The 18,601-nt window shown below is 39.8% G+C and overlaps 2 protein-coding genes across 3 annotated transcripts in view; one reads left to right on the top strand and one right to left on the bottom strand.

The window, feature by feature from the left end:
* The window catches only part of adam22 (ADAM metallopeptidase domain 22), a 63,385-nt gene extending 51,796 nt beyond the window's left edge, over nucleotides 1–11,589 (top strand). The window contains exons 24-31 of one of the 2 annotated variants that reach the window (XM_072394290.1): nucleotides 699–810; nucleotides 1,580–1,670; nucleotides 1,773–1,826; nucleotides 2,579–2,779; nucleotides 3,190–3,290; nucleotides 3,776–3,842; nucleotides 7,754–7,877; nucleotides 8,797–11,589. In XM_072394290.1, the coding sequence (XP_072250391.1) occupies nucleotides 699–810; nucleotides 1,580–1,670; nucleotides 1,773–1,826; nucleotides 2,579–2,779; nucleotides 3,190–3,290; nucleotides 3,776–3,842; nucleotides 7,754–7,877; nucleotides 8,797–8,817 (771 nt within the window). In that variant the 3' untranslated portion in view covers nucleotides 8,818–11,589. The remainder of the gene's footprint in view (nucleotides 1–698; nucleotides 811–1,579; nucleotides 1,671–1,772; nucleotides 1,827–2,578; nucleotides 2,780–3,189; nucleotides 3,291–3,775; nucleotides 3,843–7,753; nucleotides 7,878–8,796) is intronic. The other variant, XM_072394291.1, reaches the window with a different exon arrangement.
* gtpbp10 (GTP-binding protein 10 (putative)) lies at nucleotides 11,506–16,568 on the bottom strand. The gene is made up of 10 exons (XM_072394295.1): nucleotides 16,447–16,568; nucleotides 15,554–15,747; nucleotides 15,341–15,432; nucleotides 15,110–15,254; nucleotides 14,948–15,021; nucleotides 14,797–14,849; nucleotides 14,582–14,689; nucleotides 14,384–14,461; nucleotides 14,076–14,199; nucleotides 11,506–12,444 (listed from the first exon to the last, which is right to left on the bottom strand). The coding sequence occupies exons 1-10, from the start codon at nucleotides 16,477–16,479 to the stop codon at nucleotides 12,242–12,244; spliced, it is 1,104 nt and encodes a 367-aa protein (XP_072250396.1). The 5' UTR covers nucleotides 16,480–16,568; the 3' UTR covers nucleotides 11,506–12,241.
* Between the last annotated feature and the right edge of the window lie 2,033 nt (nucleotides 16,569–18,601).

Genomic DNA, 18,601 nt, shown 5'->3' with positions numbered 1-18,601 from the left:
AATACCAGCAAGCATATTAAGCAACCGCTCGAGTGGTCCTGACCACAGTTTTGACACATTATCTATGTTTCCGTCATCGTTTTTTGCTGAACAAAGAAAAGAAAAGCAGCAAACTTTTGCAAATAAACTTCAATGTTAACTTTTTTTGCAGGGTTTTTTTTGTTGGTCAGACGGAAACATACAATGCCTGTCAGTTCTGACGTAGTAAAATATTTTATTTGTCTTCTTTGTTGATATTTTGTTTCCTGTTTCGAACATTTTTTTATAGCTTGTGTAGTCTATACCACCACCTACGGCAAAAAAAGAAGCCTGATGTGCATTTTTGAAAGAAATATTTTGAAATTAGGTCTTTTAGCTTGACTGTTGGATGGAAGGGTTTGGATTTTGTTTACAGCAGTAACTCTTGTAACTCTTAAAATGCTAACCCCTTTAATGTAATGATTAATTATGATGATTAGGATATCCTGACATAACCTATTGATGTTGCAAAATTATTCCAGTCACTTTTTTCCAAATATTTGATTATCATGAATGTTTCTGTTGTTGTATTGTTATTTCTGTTGACCTTTTTCGCTGTAAAGTATCTAAATTGCTGTCACTCTTTACTGCAGAGAGTCTTTGCTGATCACATTAAAAAACAAAACTTTGATATAAGAAACATGGAAATGTTCTTTACTTTGTTAATTGTCGTTCTGTAGGTGTGCAGCAATGAGCTGAAGTGTGTGTGTTACCTGGACTGGACAGGAGAGGACTGTAACTCCATGTCTCCATTCAGTTACCTTGTGGTGGGACCCACTGCACCTGTCTCAGGTACAGATTACCACACTTCCCTCTTCCTCTACTCAAACCTCTCTTTACATCATATTTTCTTTTTTTTTTTCCCCTCTTGACTATATTCAGCAGTGCAATCCATACATCGAACACTTCACTCTGTCCAACCCTCTTCATTTCCTCAGTCCCATTACTGCGCTTCGCCATTCCACAGAAACTATAATTAAAGCTTTTCTTTTTTTGTGGCATTTCTGTTTATCGAAGCTTCTGTGTTGGGCTCATGTCTGCTCATTAAACCAGCTGCATTTGTATTCACTGAACCATCCATGTCATTTTTTTTGTTTGTCATTATTTTCACACTCATTCTTTGTCGACAGGCTGATGTCTTTGACGGAGTGACTTGAGGTCAGATTTGAGTTCCTTTTTCACTGTTTTTGTCCAGTCTTTGATGTAATTTCCTGGTCCTCTTCCTCTCACACCAGTTTCAGTTTAGCACAATTGGTTAATCATAACCCCAATTAAACTGAAAAATTATGCTGTTAAAGTTATCGTGAAGGGGAAGCTAAGGCACATGTAAGCTGCCCTCAGAGCAACGCTGAAAGGTGAAGGCCGTTTGGTGGTTCTCAGATGATCCCCCCTTGTCCCCCATTCAAACTTTTCCTGCTACACGTGCTGTGTTTTTGTGTTCTGCAGCAGTGTTTTGTGTTGTGTGTGTATCCCCATGTGTCTAGATTACTCAGGACACAAGACAAACACGTTCAATTAACACACATTTGGCTCCCATCTCTCCTCTCTTCCTCTGTCTCAGGTATCACCAGCACCAACATCATCATCGGAGCTATTGCCGGCTCTATCCTCTTCCTCGCCCTAATACTGGCAGTTACAGCCTGGTGCTATAAGTGAGTGTCCACACTGAATGAGTGATGTTCCATAATGTACCACAGATTTGGTCAATGATAAACTACTGTTAGACTTTAATAAGGATTATTTTCCTTTTACAGGAGCTACAAGAAGAGACGCTATGTCGAGTCTGAAGTTCACAGAAGATTCTGCCGGTTTGCTCAGCTGAACTCTTTATTTGTCACATGTTTTAAAATGCATGGCAAAGCTGGGGCTCTGAGTGTGTTTTAAATATTATTGTTCTCACAGTAACATATTTTTATTTATTTCTCGTTTCAGTAGTTTTTTTTTCTTTGCAAGTTTCTAGAATTGTAAATAGGAATAGTTATGAATAGAAAACAGACCTTTTCCTTGAATTTTGTCATATTTGAATTATAAGTCTGCTATGAGAACCTTCACAGGTAGAATATGTCCTGCTCTGCATTATGTAAAAGTCTTAAATTAAGATTTTAGTTATGTATAAGAACACTCTTAAAATGTACCATGTTCTTGCTGTGGTCTACAGACACAGTGTTAACTTATAAACCAGTATGTTTGTGTTGTTGAAAACTACGATAAAGAACATCAGATTTACTTGTATTCAACAAAGTTGCACACGTAAAATGTTCATTGGAACTAAGTAAAGTTTTAGTGCTACAACTATGAAGATGTTATCAATTGGGATGGGAAAAAATATATATAAAAGAAGACAAACTTAACCATTTATTCACTGTTACAGGATTAAATGATTGCAATACAGGCAGATGTGTTAGATAAGTAAAGATGGGGAGTTTAAAGGGAATTATGAAAATCTTGTGATATTAACAAACAATATTCAGGGAATATTAATAACACTGTCTGCAGGAAATTCTATCCTTTGATGATATTCACTTCCTTAAAATCTAAAAGTATTCCTCTGTATTTCCAGACAAATCCCCCCAGGTGACTATGTCACCAAGCCTGGGGATGCAGATTCATTTTACAGTGACATGCCTCCAGGCGTCAGCACAAACTCTGGCTGCAGCTCCAAGAAGAGGTCAGCCTGCCTGTCGCACCTGCAGATTTGCACCTTGTCCTTCACTCCCTCCATCCCATCCATTTCTCAGAACCTCTCAGTGTTTGGCTTCAGGTGTGCCATCTCATCATCACACATTCATTTGCTGGCAATCCTGTGTGTGCGTAATGTAAGCGTGCGAGTGTGTTGCATTGTCTAAATCGCAGATGTAGATCTCGCTCAACACGTGTTCCTGTCTTGCTTTGCAACTATCGTGGCTCTCATTAAGAATCCCTCTCTGAATCTTTTTTACATCAACCAAAATGTGCAAACGTGAACAATTGATGCCGCTCTATACTCATTTCATCATGTCACGTCATTTTCAGCGTTCAAGACAGTGTGTCATGGCGTCTTCATCATTTCTTACATTTACCTCAGCCTTTGTCTGGTTTCCACAAATGCAGCAGACTTACAGCATCTCAAAGGGAAGTTGGCTGCTGAACTGATCCTTGTCATCTGTGCCACCTGTGTGTGTGTGTGTGTAGATCAAATGGCTTGTCCCACTCATGGAGTGAGAGGATCCCAGATGCCAAACACATCACTGACATCTGTGAAAATGGGAGACCGCGAAGCAACTCGTGGCAAGGTAACACACTGATATCCTCTCATACAGCACATGAGAGGAAAGAGTTGTGCTTGTTCCGCAGTGAATTTCAGATAAAAAAAGAAAAGACAGCACACGTATGGTGTAGAGGAGTAGCAAAACACATCATGTCCCCATCATTACGGTACATTTGATCTATAGTATAACAAACTTTCAGGAATCTGACATATGACACATTGTGAGACACCAGTGAGTTTTCTGCTTCCACCAGGCCGTAGATTTATAAAGGCAAAACGCAATAACAATAAACAATGCAATAAAGATAATAAAGATTTTCTTGACAAATCAATACAACAAGACCACCGTTTTAACCACCGTTGTGTCACTTTTTCCTGTTCTGGGGAAATAAACACACTCCAGTTCTGTTCCTACACATTTCTTAGACTATCATCCCGATAAATGTTTCCCATTTACCTGTAACTGTTTGAATAAAAAAAAGCGTGTCATCATCTCGTCTTTCTCTTCAGGAAACTTGAGCGGTAATCGGAAGAAGCTGAGAGGGAAGAAGTTCCGCGCTCGCTCCAACTCCACAGAGTAAGTCCAGTGTGGGATTCGTGTTGCACATGTCTGCAGAAAACTGACAAGAAACTGATCAGGATTTTTTAAAGGATACGTCTGGCATTACTCTTTATTTCATAGATTTATGTCAACAAATCTCACAAAAAGACCAAAACAATGGAAGAGTTTAGTAACCTGTTAGCTTTTAGATATTTCTGCGGCTCTTCTGGTTTCTGCTGAGGATGTTTTGTCGATATAAAAGTGTTTAAAAATCATTTCAGAAAAGACTTCTGCGCTGTAGGTTTTGGAAATATTAGGCAATAAGGAGAAGATGCTGTAGTTGTAAGGAAATGTTCCCTGTGTATTAGTACAATATTGGTTTGTTATTTACTACAGCTTGTGCGTTTAATAGTGTCTGGATTCCAATGAGAGTCTGTACAGAGGCATAAATCATGTCAGGCTCTGACGGCACAAATGTTTAAGAAGGGGCAAGTTGTTTTTCTCTTTTTATGTGATTTGTTGACAATAAATTAAGATGATCGCTGTTTTTAACCTTTAAAGAGGAAGCTTTGTATCAGATAGATTCAAACACAACATTGCACTGAGCCTCACAGGTGGCGAGATGACGTTGTCGTTCTTGTCAGTCTGAACTCTAAACTCTTGCCTGGCTTGTGAGGCTTTACTCCACATTTCAGTCCTTTAAACTTTCCTCTGAGCCTGCGAATGAATGATTAGTATTGGCATTCATGCTTGTTGACTGCAAATGAACAAGGAGCAGTGTGCATCGGCCTGCCGTGTTTGTTTGTTTGTTTGTTTGAAGGTCTTTTTTTGCCCGTGAGGTATTCTGTAGTGCGCCTGTTCTCACTATGAGCATGTTACTGACTGAGTGACGAAAGCTGACTGCTTGGAATGACGCGACCAATGTGCACCTGAGCCTGTAACACGCAACACAGTTGTTTGTTCGTGGTGCTGTTTTCATCTGAATCCACGCGCAGGTCTGTCCGCCATCTTCACCATTTTCTCAATCGCATCTTGTTCAGAATATCTTTGCTCTGCTCTGCTTTCCTAAAATATTTCCTCTTCCTCTCTCCTCCCTCACTTGCTTATTTCCGGAGATTTTCATTTAATTTCTTTCCTTTTCTCCTCCTCCCCCCCCATCCCAAATCCCCAATCCCTTCCCCTCCCACAGGTATTTAACCCCTCGCTCCAAAACAGAGTTTTATGATGTAACTAAATGGGTAGAAGATGTGAATAAAAACACTCATGGACCTTTTCTTAGGTATTACCTCAGACCATACCCCATTCCCTACGCACTTGTGTAAAGCTCCCTCACCTTTGGTTTGATTTGTTGTGTGAAAAGTAATATTTAGTGCACATCAAGTATTTTTCTGCAGAAGCTTTACATTTGTCAGAGAAACTATTATAGAAAGCTGGCATGTTGCAACTTCGAGTTCTTCAAAGGGGTTTGACCTGAGCATCAGAATAAACCTTTTTATTTCATTTTACCAGTGTCAGTGAAGACAGTGTTTTTATTTAGACTGCTGCTTTTTAATTAGCTTTTCTTTTTTTTTTAATTTACCGCTTCACTGCATTGATACAAAAGAAATAGCAGCTTTTTCAGTCTGAGTTAAAACTACAATATGGTCATTTTATTCCTAATTTTCCTTACTTCCCTTCTTTGCTCCCTCCCCCCCCTCAGTCTCTTGTTACCTCTGCATGCTCCGTGTTGTCCTGTCAGTGGGTGTTTGTGTGTCGGCCTCGCGAGCTCCCCATGACTCTGCGTGCATCGGCGTGATGTCATTGCAGACTTTCGGCTGCTGCTCTGACATCATCACTGTGCTGTTGTGACAGTGTGGGCCAGCTCTCCAATCGTATCCATGGTCTATAGATAATCTCAAACATGAGCTTTCCTTGACAACAAGAAAGCACACAGACTGTTTCTACACCTCGAACTGAACACTAAACCTGCACTGGCATCTATAGACCTTCAGTGTGTCCGTTCTTTACCCTCCCTGTGTTACAACATCTATTTAAAGACTGAAACAGAGAAAAAGAATGGAGAGACATGGAGGTGTGCATCAGGGAGCCTGGTTGCAGAACAGTGCTAAATTTCTTGTGATTATTTTTTGGCATTTAAATCAATAGAAAGCACTCCTGATTCAACTATAGAAAGGCAAGCACAGCACAAAGCGAAAGAGATTAATACCTTCCTGATTAATCTAAAGTGCCTTAAAAGGTTGGCAAAGTAACATTTGTTGAAGTGTTTTAATCTGAAGTAAAACCTGAACCAAAGTCTGAACTAAAGTGGACCAATCAACAGGCCAACATGTGTCACTAAGCCAGGCTGCAGAAATTTTAGACATAAAAGCTGTGCTTCTTGGAAAAGGTGACGAAAATGTTTGCATTAATCACTTCATTTTCAGGCTTTAAAAAAAAAACCCAAACAAGATGATATATGGGGAGAAAAATCCCTCTGGAACTATAGCCCACGCACTCTACTCTCCAGTCCTTTAGCCAATTTAGGCCTTTAAGATTGCAACTCTGCAGGTGGTGTAGACGCACAAGCTGCTGCACACAGGCCAGGCCTCCTCTTCCTCTGATCCTCAGTACAGTGGTGCTTGAACATTTCTGAACCTTACAGGATTTTCTCTATTTCTGTATCAACGTGATCTAAAACATGAACAGATACAGAAGTAAAAGAACCAAATTAAACGAATAAATAAATATGTACTCAGTCAATTATTGTGTCATGCAAAGCACCTTCAGCTTTAGGATTTTGTTGGTTTTCCTCACATGAGCTGCTCACTTCAGCTGTTGACTTTAAATCAGGACTTAGACTTGGCCATTTCAAAACAATGACTTTGTTCATGCTGAAAATGCAGCAAACCAACTTCACGTTTCAGAGATGGCAAAAGAGTTGTGTGCTGACACATAATCTTTTCCTTTCCTTTCAAACATTAATGCTTTTCATTTGAGTTCTATAGCGGTCTCATTCATTCACAAAATATTTTCCAACCACCCTCCTGTTTACCCACGTCATTTTTAGCAAACTACGGATAAGCAGGAATGTTCTTTTCAGAGACCAGTAGCTTTCTATTTTCAGTAAACAGTTGTTTTTCTTTCTTCTCCTGATGGTGGAAACATTAGCATTAACCTATAGTCGTGTCGAAATTACACCGGGCAACTCCAGGCCTATTACACCCCTCGCTCTTGGAGTGATCCTTGTTGGCCGACCACTACTGCGGTGTGTGATGATGCTATTGATTTTTCTCTTTTTCTTCACAATCTGTCTTACTTTGGACCTAAAAGACCGATGAGCATCATATGAACTTATATGATATGAAATATCAGATCATCTTCCCTAGTAAACAGTAAATACTTCATTAATATTGTAAAAAATGATGATATTCAGTTTATGTCTATAGAGAAATAGAGAAAATTCTACTCAGAACCTTTCAAGCACCACTTTATATCGTTCTTTCCCAGCTCCGGTCTGGTCTGCCGTCACTTTACCATACTTACTGTCTCCAGCATTCGTCATTTAATCACAGAGACTGATCCGATCAGAATTTTCCTTTAGCAACATACTACTTTCAATATGGATAAATGTATATTTCTGTGAATTCTGGCAAACAGTGTGACCGTGCTACTTAAAATTCTGTGTCAGCTTGAAACATGTGAGTTGCAGCAAACTATGACTGCCCACATCGCAGCTGGGAACTACTGTGTACAGAAGTTGCTCTTAAAAGAAGTTGCTCTTAGGAGCAACCTTTCTCTTTAGGAAGGTGAAACCTAAATAAGTGGAGCAGCTCAAGGGGGATGTTGACCAAAGTCACAGATCCAACGTTAGCTCGACATCCCGTCTGTGTCTTTGGCCAACTCATTCCTACACCAGCTAAAAAAAGAGAAAGCAATAGTTTAACAATCTCACCTCCTCTTTTCTTCAGGACGCTATCCCCTGCCAAGTCTCCCACTTCCTCTACAGGATCTATTGCGTCCAGCAGGAGATACCCGTACCCTATGCCTCCGCTCCCTGATGACCAGAGGAAAGCCAACAGGCAGAGCGCCAGGGCAAGTATCAGTTACAAACACCTGATTATAACACTAATAACTTATGTGGTCATGATCTATCCATGATTTTTTTTACATCAGTGATATTTAATGCTGCCATCATGGAGCATCTTATGTTTGATGTGTGTGAATCTGAACCTGAAGACGTTTGATTTGAGCAGTTCAGTGAGAGAGATCAATGATCTGTTAAAGCCTTTGTGAGCGTTGGCTCAGAGGGGATGATATTTGAGATGGAAACTGTCAGATCAGTTGATTATAAGTTAGCAGCACTAGTTGGATAAGAAACATGCCAGACTACAAATTGAGACAACAAACAGATATTTTGTCTGATTCACTCTCAGCCTTTAGGAGCAGCATACGTTAGCATACTTTTTACACCACTTTATCAACTGGGTACACCCACAGGGCCAACACGAAGACAAACAATCATGCACGATGACTCCTAATGTCAATTTAGAATCACCAATTCACCTAGCATGCACGAACTATGGCAGGAAGCCCACAGTTCAAAAACGGGATTTAATGTTGAGACTTGATCTGCACCGAATTACGGTATTTTTATTCATCTGGTTTTTTTTTTGTCTCAAATATCGAAACTTTATTTATAACTATATTAAAAGTTTGAGTGACAGGAGAGCTGCTATCTAACGGACACACGGCGTGCGTGGGATTCCCGTCACATCTATCTCCTGCATGTCACTGGTGACTTCAGAAATTTAAATAGTGATGAACATATGGCAAAATGATCACCTCGAAGGGTTGATCTAAATAACAATGGGCGACTTTGCATCTTTTATGTTCTACAATGTTAGTTTGTGCCAATCGTATCATGATAAAATGAAGAGATCTACAACATGGTAGATGCTAAACTGTCTTTTCTTTCTCTCGTCTGTGCTCCCCTCCCTTCTTCTCTCTCCAGCTGTGGGAGACCTCAATATAACAGCTATTTTGCCCACTCTGCAAAAGCCCTTAAAGAGCTACACGTGTCTCCTGTACTATAAACGGAAAACACAAAAATGAAACAAAATTGACTCTAAGCTTCTAAAGAGAAAGATGGAGTGCCCCCACTGGACAGGAAGTAGACAGAGGTCTGTTTGAGTTAGTGTGTATGAGTATTTGAGGCTGTCTTGCCAGATGGCGTCTCTACGCGACGATGTGGAGAAACCAACTCCATATCTACTCCAGAGCAGCTGGAAGTCAGACTGAGCTGTCCCCGTCTGCTCAAGCCTCACAAATGGGACAGGAAAAACCCCTCCACTCCGGCCTTCCACACCTCTCTTCAGCTTGGCTCTTGTCCCACTCCCTCACGGAGAAAGCTATCGCATCACCCCACACTGATGGATTTTTGTCGGATCCTTTTTGACGCACGTGAATCACTGTAGAAAGTCCAACATTGTATGCATGATACAACCCTGTTTAACAACAAACTCCTCGTACTGAAAAGAGTGGCGGTCTGACCTGAAATGAAAGCATGTGAGAGGGCAGTGATCTTATACCTTCTGTAGGACTTAAAGCTTTCTCTTCACTAAAGTAACCCCTTTTGTATCACCAGTTATAGCCCCTTGCCCACAACTTGGCCCCAACTTGGCCCCAACCTGACCCCACCCTGCCCTAAGTTTGCTGGTGAGTGTAAATATGTGTAAAATACACAGAGTATGTTTTTGCTTTTCTTTTTTTTTTTTTTTTTTTTTTTTGAAAGACCAGACATAGAGAAATTACTCGGCTCTCTATTTTTCTGCTGAGTTGTGTTGTAGACAGAGGCAGATGTCTGTAGATACATGTAAAGACCCTGCAGACGTTCTTCTGTCAGGATTTCTTTTTTTTGTCCTTTATTTCCTCCTCTGTGACTTTGACCTTTGTAGCTTTCTCCATCCACAACAAAATGTTTTATTAAAAGCTTTCTTTTTTTTTTTAAAGAAGCTCTGAGCGCTATTTTCATCCGTCTCTGTGAGAAACACGCAGTCGTCCGGTAACGTCGACTGCGGCACATTAAGAGTGTTACTGAGATGGTTTCCTGATGAGTATTAATTTAGTAAAGTTTCAGTAGTTTTAAGTGCCATTTCTGAGTGATGTGAATGGACTGAGATGTGTTTGGTGTAGTATATAGACATGCCACCTATCACTCATGGTTTTGGAAATTTCCCAATGATAATGAGAAGATGTGTGTCCCCTGATTCTACTTTTAGATGTTTGAAACCAGTCATTTTCACAGCAGGTCACTTGAATGTGAGATGAAGAGGTGAATGTGGCCGATAGCTGAACTTGAACAGAATCTGGAAATTGTGATTTTCAATGTGCATTTTGGATTTAGCTGTGAAGACTGAGATATTTAGCCTTGTAAATGATTACCTATGCTGTACAGTGCTTGCTGTTTGAGCTTGTGAAGACCAACAGCATGACAGTTCTATATCAAATTTAAGTTATATCTCTGGTAGGCTACTTGTGAGACAATAACAGGAAACGAGCATGTCACTGAAAGACTTTTCCCCTCATTACTGATTCCTTTTGTCTCAGCTGGTTTGTGTAACACAGAGTATTGTTTACCGTTTGTTGGCATAATCTGGACAATTCACAGCAGGCAGCTGTAGGCTTTAAAAATGATCAGAGCGGCGTCGAACTGCCAGTGAAGAAATTTAAGGTGGCGGTCTTGGCGACAAATCCTGCTCTCCAACAGCAAGCTCTTTGTACAGTTATGACTCATTGATCTACCTTGTGTAGAATCTCTTGTCTTAAGGCCTCAAGTTTGTCATTTTATTGTTGTTTCTGTTCCATTGTGGACACTTTTCCATTTGTAATTCATGTATGCATTAGGACTGTATAGGTAAAAACGATCCTTCACAATATTGAACTAATACTGCTACTTGTATCTTTTTTTTTTTTTAACTGAGTACCTTTGTAATGTCCACTTTTTCTCTGCGTTATGTACAGCAACTATTCAAACAGTAATTAAGTGCATTATTGTAATTATGTGTGTTGAGTTTGACAGATTATTTTTTTTTTTTAAGAAAAGGTTTGTTCTTTAGCTTTTGTCGATTGGTATGATCTAAGGTTTGAACATGTTTTACATGAGACCCGTACGGGCTCGCTGTTTGCCTTCAACCAGAGCTTTGATCTGTGCTCTGGTCCAAAGTTTTGCTACAGTCTTTTTCCTGGGCTACTCGAGGCTGAGCTAAGCAACACCTTCGAGCTCCTGAGTAATTTTTTTAACATAATGCTGTGCTCCAGCGAGACATTTGTCCTGGTTTCCTGGATGTCGCACAGCACAACAGTCTGGGCACTGTCCGTGAGGGATGGGTCTATCCGGGCTGTGGTGATAACTCAGAATGGGCAGCTGTCAATCCTACAAACACGTCTGCTGTGTCTGCCTGCGCTCACAGCTGGACTGACCTATCCTAACAGGACGATTCTGGCAAACGTCCCCACAGGTGAGCTGTCTGACTTCGTCTCCAGAAACTTGAATGTATTCGTGTACTACAAGCACACTAACCGCCTGATCGCAGCCACGTGCTCCCATCCCGACAGACTCATCGGCCCTCGGCTCCAGGAACCTTATGTACCATTTCAAGCACTGCAGTTGTCCCTTTTTTTTATTTTTATTCATTTTTGGTGTGTGCTGTACAGACTATTGCAAAAATCAACCCACATATTTTTTTTCCCTCTTAATCATTCAGTATTGTAATATATTTAATATAAAATAAAACTTTCATCAACACATCTGTCAATGCTGATATTTCTATTAACTTCACACTAATTAAACACTGACTACAAGAACTCCACAACAAATAAACTGAGGAAACTGTTCAATTCTTCTATTGTACAACATCAAAAGGAGCAATCGAGCTGGGATACATTGGTTTATATACATTTATTCCACAGTTCAGTAACTTCAGGGTAAAGACTGTTTTTTCAGTAATTGCTGACCTCGTGACATCTTACATACAAAATCTTATAAAGTGAGGTTTACAGTCTGGGTAGGTACCCTATAATGAAGTATCAGAATCTATACTGGGGCATCTCCAATATACAAACTAATTAATATAAATACGATCTTAATCTTTTTTTAGCAGCTGGATGAAACGGAAAAGATGTTCGGTAGCATTTCAAGTAGCTGAAGTACTTGCGTCAGTTACTGAGAATTTTATCATCTCTGACCAAGCTGGCCAACCTGCAACATGTTTTAACTGGGACGGCACTGAAGCTGGACGCTTTCTGTTGTCACAGGTGTTCCTCAGAGAAGACATCTCCACGCCCTCACAGTTTCAAATACTTCACGCCTTTGGAGCAGGCTGAACACCAATCATCTGTCTTTGTGCGCTGCAGATCTCACTTAGGTGTCAGATGTTGCCCGTGTCTCTCACAAATGTTCATGTGAGTTGATACCTCAGTGACTGCAGCTTTTTTTGGTGGATGGCACTGGTTTCCACGGTGGCGTCTTCATCAAGAGACAATCGGATGCAAGTCTTCAGATGGTCTATACCAAACCCGGTGATGGCGGAAACGGGAACCACGTGTCTGAAGGTCATATAGTTGTTTGGTATCATGTCATCAGGCAGCAAGTCAGAAAACTCTGAAACGAAATGAAACAACACAAACGTCCTGAGTTACTCTCCTGTTTACATACTAGAGGTGACAAGTGATTGTCATTCACTGTTTTCATGTTATAATAGTTTCAGTCATAACTCCCATCTTTGTCACAAGGTAAAAGGCTAACAACAGTGACTGCACACACATGTAAGACCAATGTGCTTAACACAGACAAACATGACAAAGATTACAATATATAGAACATTCTAGATACACACACACAATCACTAACACATAAATATGCAGACACAACTGTTGGGTATAAAATATGAAAACAGGAAAGCTTTAAGTTTCATTTTAATGTAGAGACCTGTAACTGGACCACAATAACTCAATAACAAATACAACAACCAGGCTCCACATCTTTGTTTCCACCCTGTTCAAATCATGCTGCATTTACTGTGCCTCAGAATTATTTTGGTCTTTCTCATCAATGGTGATATAGTTTTAATAAGAAATGCGTAAATAATGCTCTACCACGTCCTCGTCTGATAATTTACATCCTCACTAAGGAATCTGACTTCTAATCTGTGTTCTTTATTTTTATTTTCCCTGTTAGAAATTCAGATTTTCCATTTGCCATTGCATGCACCATTTGCAGCTCCACCATGTTAATTTCGGTGTAAAGTATCCCATATAAGTAATAATTATCAAGGTTAAGACACTGGAAACCTAATAGAGAGAAATGGAGGGATGCACAGGAGTTTTGGAGGAAACACTTTGAGTTTTTACAGGAGCATAAACTTGCTGGCTGGCCATCAGATTCTGTCGTGCTGTATTTAAACAGTCTAAGCCAATTCAAAACAGAACTCGTGACAAAACTGTGCATTAAAGAGGGAATAACACCAAGTGGCCATGGTTAAACTGCACGTGAGGAAAGTATGTGTATTTGTGAGGAAAACTGTCAGGTAAGCATTTCTCTATCAGGTTGGTATGTGGGGGTCTGAGCTCGGTTTGTTGTGAGTGCTTGTGTGAGCTTTCAGGCTGTTTACTGCTCACTCTACCATACAGTAATAATGTGTTTCAAGGGTTACTGAACGATATCAAAAGAGGTTGACCCTGTGGAAGAGAGGGATGGAGTCGAATGCGCGGGTCACTCTACACTCTAAAAGAGGTTGATGCGAATAAAGGTGGAAATTCATGGTAAAATAAGCTGTTGTACAGTCTTTATGTGGTATTTTAACCCAAGTATGTCTAACATATTGAATTAAGACAAAAAAAGTGCATAAACTTTCTCCTTTTAATCAGCCGGCACATAAACTGATCTAACATCAAATTTACAAAAGTTCAGACACGCTGTGCCATCTTAACCCGTCAGTGCATTTAATGACATTGCTACCAAAACACATGAATAGTTTGCGTCCATCTGTGGAAAAAGATGCTCTGTGAAAGTTGGGTAAACTCCAAATGTGGAGAAGCTCCAATATATTGGCATTTATTGTAGTAAAAAGCTTTGGTTGAGTGCGTCAGAAAATAAAATAGTGTCCAGAGGTAAATTTGTGGGTTTGACGATGCTTCAGTGAGGATGAGAGATTGGGTTATAATACTGAACTGTATTTGTATCAAACAGAACTGTAAATTCATCGTCTAATGGACAAAAAACATCAAGTTCACCTTCTGGCTTTTTCAGCTGCTCCTTCAGCTCAGCTAGTTTGTCCTCAGCGTCGGGCAGGTCCATCTTATTCACCACCAGCATTGCAGGCTTTGATGCCAGCTCCTCTTTATACAACTCCAACTCCTTCAGGACGGAGGGAGAGAGGGATGAAAGAAATAGTGGAAGAGGTAAAAAATATATATATATATATATTTATTTATGGTGTGAAGACAGAGTCAAGAATTTGAATGAATGTTTGACATGTTGGTTAGAAATGTGGCAGTCATTAAAATGATTTAACATAAACATTTCACAGCATCTGACTAACCTTAGTGAGAAGTTGCACAGCTTCAAAGGCCGACCTGAACGGTGTTTTTGTGGCCAGCTGGAAACCGCAAACATCCACCTACAGTTAGACAAAACACAACCAAACTGAACCCCATTCTTCACATGCTTTTTTTTTTTTTCAGCTGGTTATACTGGTCACACTCAGACATACTTAAGTGTCAGCATGCGTAGTACATACCACAAATAACAGCTGCTTGGTCCTCTCAACATGCTTTAGGAACTTGTGGCCCATGCCTTTGTTAAGGTGAGCCCCCTCAATCAGCCCTGGGAGGTCAGCGACAGAAATCTGCCGAAATAAAACATTTTTAAAAAAGCATCGATTAACAGAGAGAACTCCAAAAAAAGGACTCATTAAATATACAAAACAAGAGACACGAAAGGGCATTTCCATACCTGCTTGTAATCTGGATACATCACTTTGCCAATCTCAGGCCTCAAAGTTGTGACTTTAAAATTCATAAGCAAGATTTTAGAAGAAAAAAAAAAGATCAGGAAGAATTATTGAATGCAACAGAATCACAGACATGTATTATTACATTCTTACAAGCATAGCTGGCAATCTGAGGTGTAGCGTTCGACAAGGCTGTCAGGAGAGACGACTTCCCCGCATTTGGAAACCTGATGGCGATTCGATAAAGAGACGATCAGAAACTCAACGCAGCTTAGATTGAGCAAACATGAAGGTCAGCGTGTTTTCTGCTCTCACCCCAAAAGTCCCAGGTCAGCGATGAGTTTGAGGTCCAGTCTGATGTGTTTAGCCTGGCCTTTGCTAGGCTGGAACTCAGAATAGAGAGACCCTCCAGATCCTCCTTTTGCCACCATCACACGATCACCCTCAACATTCAGGTCACCTTGTAAAAAAATAGTTGAGAGAATATGTTACAGCAGCACCAGGCGATTCGTTATTATTACATGTTATGAAAGATTTTTGACGTACCAACTCTTCTGCCATTATCAGAGGTGACAGTGATACCGACAGGAGCCAAGACCTCTATGTCCTTTCCTTTCTGTCCCTTCAGAGCTTGCACACTGTTGATGCAAAAAAAATAAAAATTTCAAGCATTTCTGACCTAGAAAACTCTAGGATCTCTGACCAGTCAGTAAATAAGCACTGAAATTTCAAGCCATGGTTGTATTAACAGATATCAACCTGCTGTTGCCGCCTGCTCCACCTACGAAACGCTTCTGCGGGTATTTGTCCTTGATCCTCTTCAAAGTCATGCTCTTTGTCGCCACGATCCAAACATCTCCCCCACTACCTCCTTGACCTCCGAGACGGGGCAGACCCATGCCGCCGCTGCCTCCACGGACGTACAGGCGGAGGTTGTCCACAAAGTTTCCATACTGCAGAAAGCCCAAAGGGACACTTCTGAATGGTATGATATTCACTAATGTAATCAAAGATATGTTGCTAATGTTTGGATTATCTACTGACAACATTTGCTGGCATCAGGCAAAAAGGGTATACCAACAGAAGACAAATTGTGTAGGCTTGTGTAGAAAAGTGAATACTTCTACTTAATGTGTACTTTTGCATGTTATCTATTACTACTGTTAAATTGGTGTTTGTTATTTATACGTTTTATATTAATTACTTACTTTGTAGTCCAGTTGAAATGTATTGTTTAATCAACAAAACAGTACAAATTATTTTGATAACATGTACCTACATTAAAAAAGTATTTGCCAAATCGGTTGATAAGGACATAATATATAGTACTTATGCACAGTATTTCTCTTTAGATATCTTACCAAGAAAGTTTGAGTTATATAAACTTCAACATTTCCATTTACAAATAACCTGATTTTACGTGGACATAAAAAGGTTCCTCAAAAGCACCTAAAGCTGTAAAACACCAGGATTAATTTGTTCCTTTATAGTTTACTATAGATTAAATAGATTGCTTGCATAGCAGTAGCGTTGTTTTGACAGTGGTAGCATCTTAACCTACCGATAGCTAGCTTTCAAGCTAATGTCAAATGGTTTAAAGCATCTTTGTTATGTTATTTCTCTCCAAAATTAAATTCTGCTTGGCTACTTACCTTTCGGAAACAAATCCTACTGATGTGAACCATTTTAAGTGGCGTTTACGGCCACTTTATTGTTTGTCACCAAAGCTAGCTTCTTGCTAACATGTGTTTGCATGAGGGACAGAAGTGGAGTGTTCTCCCCGCTGATTGCGTGATGAGGCTGAGAGGCGGGACTTCACGTAAATAAACCACTGCCATTGGCTGTTAGGAGTTGGTGAGCACTCTTTCCGGAAACACGACTGCAGATTGACTTTACCTGGTCAACGCTGAAGATACACCTGCCACACAGGCTTTGATAGTAACTGACAGATCCTCAATATGATTGCACTTTAGTTTTTAGCCGCTTTCACCCTTTTGTTGTCACAGTATTACCTGGTGTTGCAGCTCTGAAAAAGATTATGTTATTTACGTTGCTGAAGCCTTATTGTATTTGTAACGAGTTGTTAAGGCAATAACTAACAAGAGTTATTATCATTGAGGGTTCGTAAATTAAACACGTTATGCGTGTTTACAGCACATACAAACAAATTTTAAACTTAAACTAATCTGCATTGTATTTGTCTAAACAGGGCAAGAAATACAAACGAGATTACCACATATATGGGAGTGTATTTTGACAGTCCCCTGGGATAACAGCACAATAGAATTAGCTGTTTACATTTTGGTTCTCTCTGATAGCCCTCCTGCCAACCCTGAGACTAAATGTACAATTTTAGTCTAAAAAAAAGTCACAATTATGTTATGTTACGTTAAGCTCCTCAATATGGAAAATAAAGCACAAAGTAAATACCTTCTTTTGGACAGAAAGGTCAGCATAAATTAAATACTTTGTTGTTTTTTCCATGCAAAGAAACAAACAAAAAATGTCTCTTGCCCTTTTTTTTAATAGCATAATTCAATTTTTTTCACGGAGGAAAGCAGGTGGAAGGCAACCAATTCTTAATAGTGATAAGGTCTGACTGCAGAAAAACAGTTCTAAGTTGCATCAGCTTTCAGTTTTCTAATGGCAATTACTTAATGTAATTATCCAAGAATGCAGTATGAATTAGTTATGTTGACTTTAGAAGGTCCAGCTAAAATGTTGCCAGAAGTTTACATTCACAGTTCATACAGGCAGTGTGTGAGAAACCAAATACAACCTTACTGCTTCCACAGTAAATAAGAGGTTAGGTAGCAATCGAGTGCTGCTAATCATATGCACCTGATTAATTGATCAACAGCAGGTGTGAGCAGCTCTATAAAAGCAGCAGTTTTGTCAGTTTGCTGGTCTGGAGCATTCAGTTGTGTGTTAACATAATGCCAAGGAGGAAAGACATCTGCAATGATCTCAGAAACGCAATTGTTGCTGCCCATCAATCTGGAAAAGGCTATAAAGCTGTTGTTCTACAAAATATTCACAAGTGGAAAGCAGTCAAGACTGTTGTCATTCTTCTCAGGAGTGGATGTCCCAGCACATATGCCCCAATGTCAGAAAAACTGCAAAAAACCCAAGTGCTACTTTTTAGACTCCACGGGCCCCAGTTAACATGTTAGATCTTAAAGTCCAAGTATGACTTGTTTGGAAGTATTACAGGAGAAAACCGCTTCTCTCTAAAAATAACTAGGCAGCACAGCTTAGGTTTGCAAAGTTGCATCTGAACAAACCACAAGACTTCTGGGACAATATCCTTTGGACAGACAAGACCAAAGTGGAGATGTTTGGTCATAATGCACAGCACCACAATGAGTGGAAGCAACGTTAGAAAGACAAGTGGACCAAAATTCCTCCTTAATGATATGACAGACTAATAATGACATACAGAGAAAGACTATTTTAAGTTATTACTGCTAAAAATTGTTCAGAATCTTTTTTCACACACTGCATTTTGTCTCAATTTTGGTTAAATAAATGACGTGGTGTATTTTGTCATTTGTTGTTATTCATCTGAGACCAGACTAATTCTAATTATGCCTTAAATTGAACAAGGGCATGCTTTCTTTTACACATCCTGTTGTTGACATGGTACATTATACTATCCTATCTGTGCTGTCTGAGATGGGAATCTCAGGCAGGGCAGCATATTGTAATTTAAACATACCTCATGAACCTTTTTTAAAGTGTCATGGTGAGGATAAACATCTGTGCCCCATTGTCTCTCTACCGAGACACTCCAAGGCTCGATACTAG

This window comes from Leuresthes tenuis, unplaced genomic scaffold (genome assembly GCF_036924035.1).
Source record: "Leuresthes tenuis unplaced genomic scaffold, fLeuTen1.0.hap1 SCAF_10, whole genome shotgun sequence".
NCBI lineage: Eukaryota > Metazoa > Chordata > Actinopteri > Atheriniformes > Atherinopsidae > Leuresthes > Leuresthes tenuis.
The sequence above is the reverse complement of the archived record's forward strand: the minus strand, read 5'-3'. Positions and strand labels throughout refer to the sequence as shown.

Bases quoted from the DNA above. Each gene is read 5' to 3' on its own strand.
- gtpbp10 (XM_072394295.1), bottom strand. From the start codon at position 16,479: ATGGTTCACATCAGTAGGATTTGTTTCCGAAAG. The intron at 15,433-15,553 runs GTTGATATCTGT...TTGCATCAACAG, and splicing joins GGAGCAGGCGGCAACAGCAG to TGTGCAAGCTCTGAAGGGAC. The intron at 15,022-15,109 runs GTGAGAGCAGAA...AATCGCCATCAG, and splicing joins GCTGACCTGGGACTTTTGGG to GTTTCCAAATGCGGGGAAGT.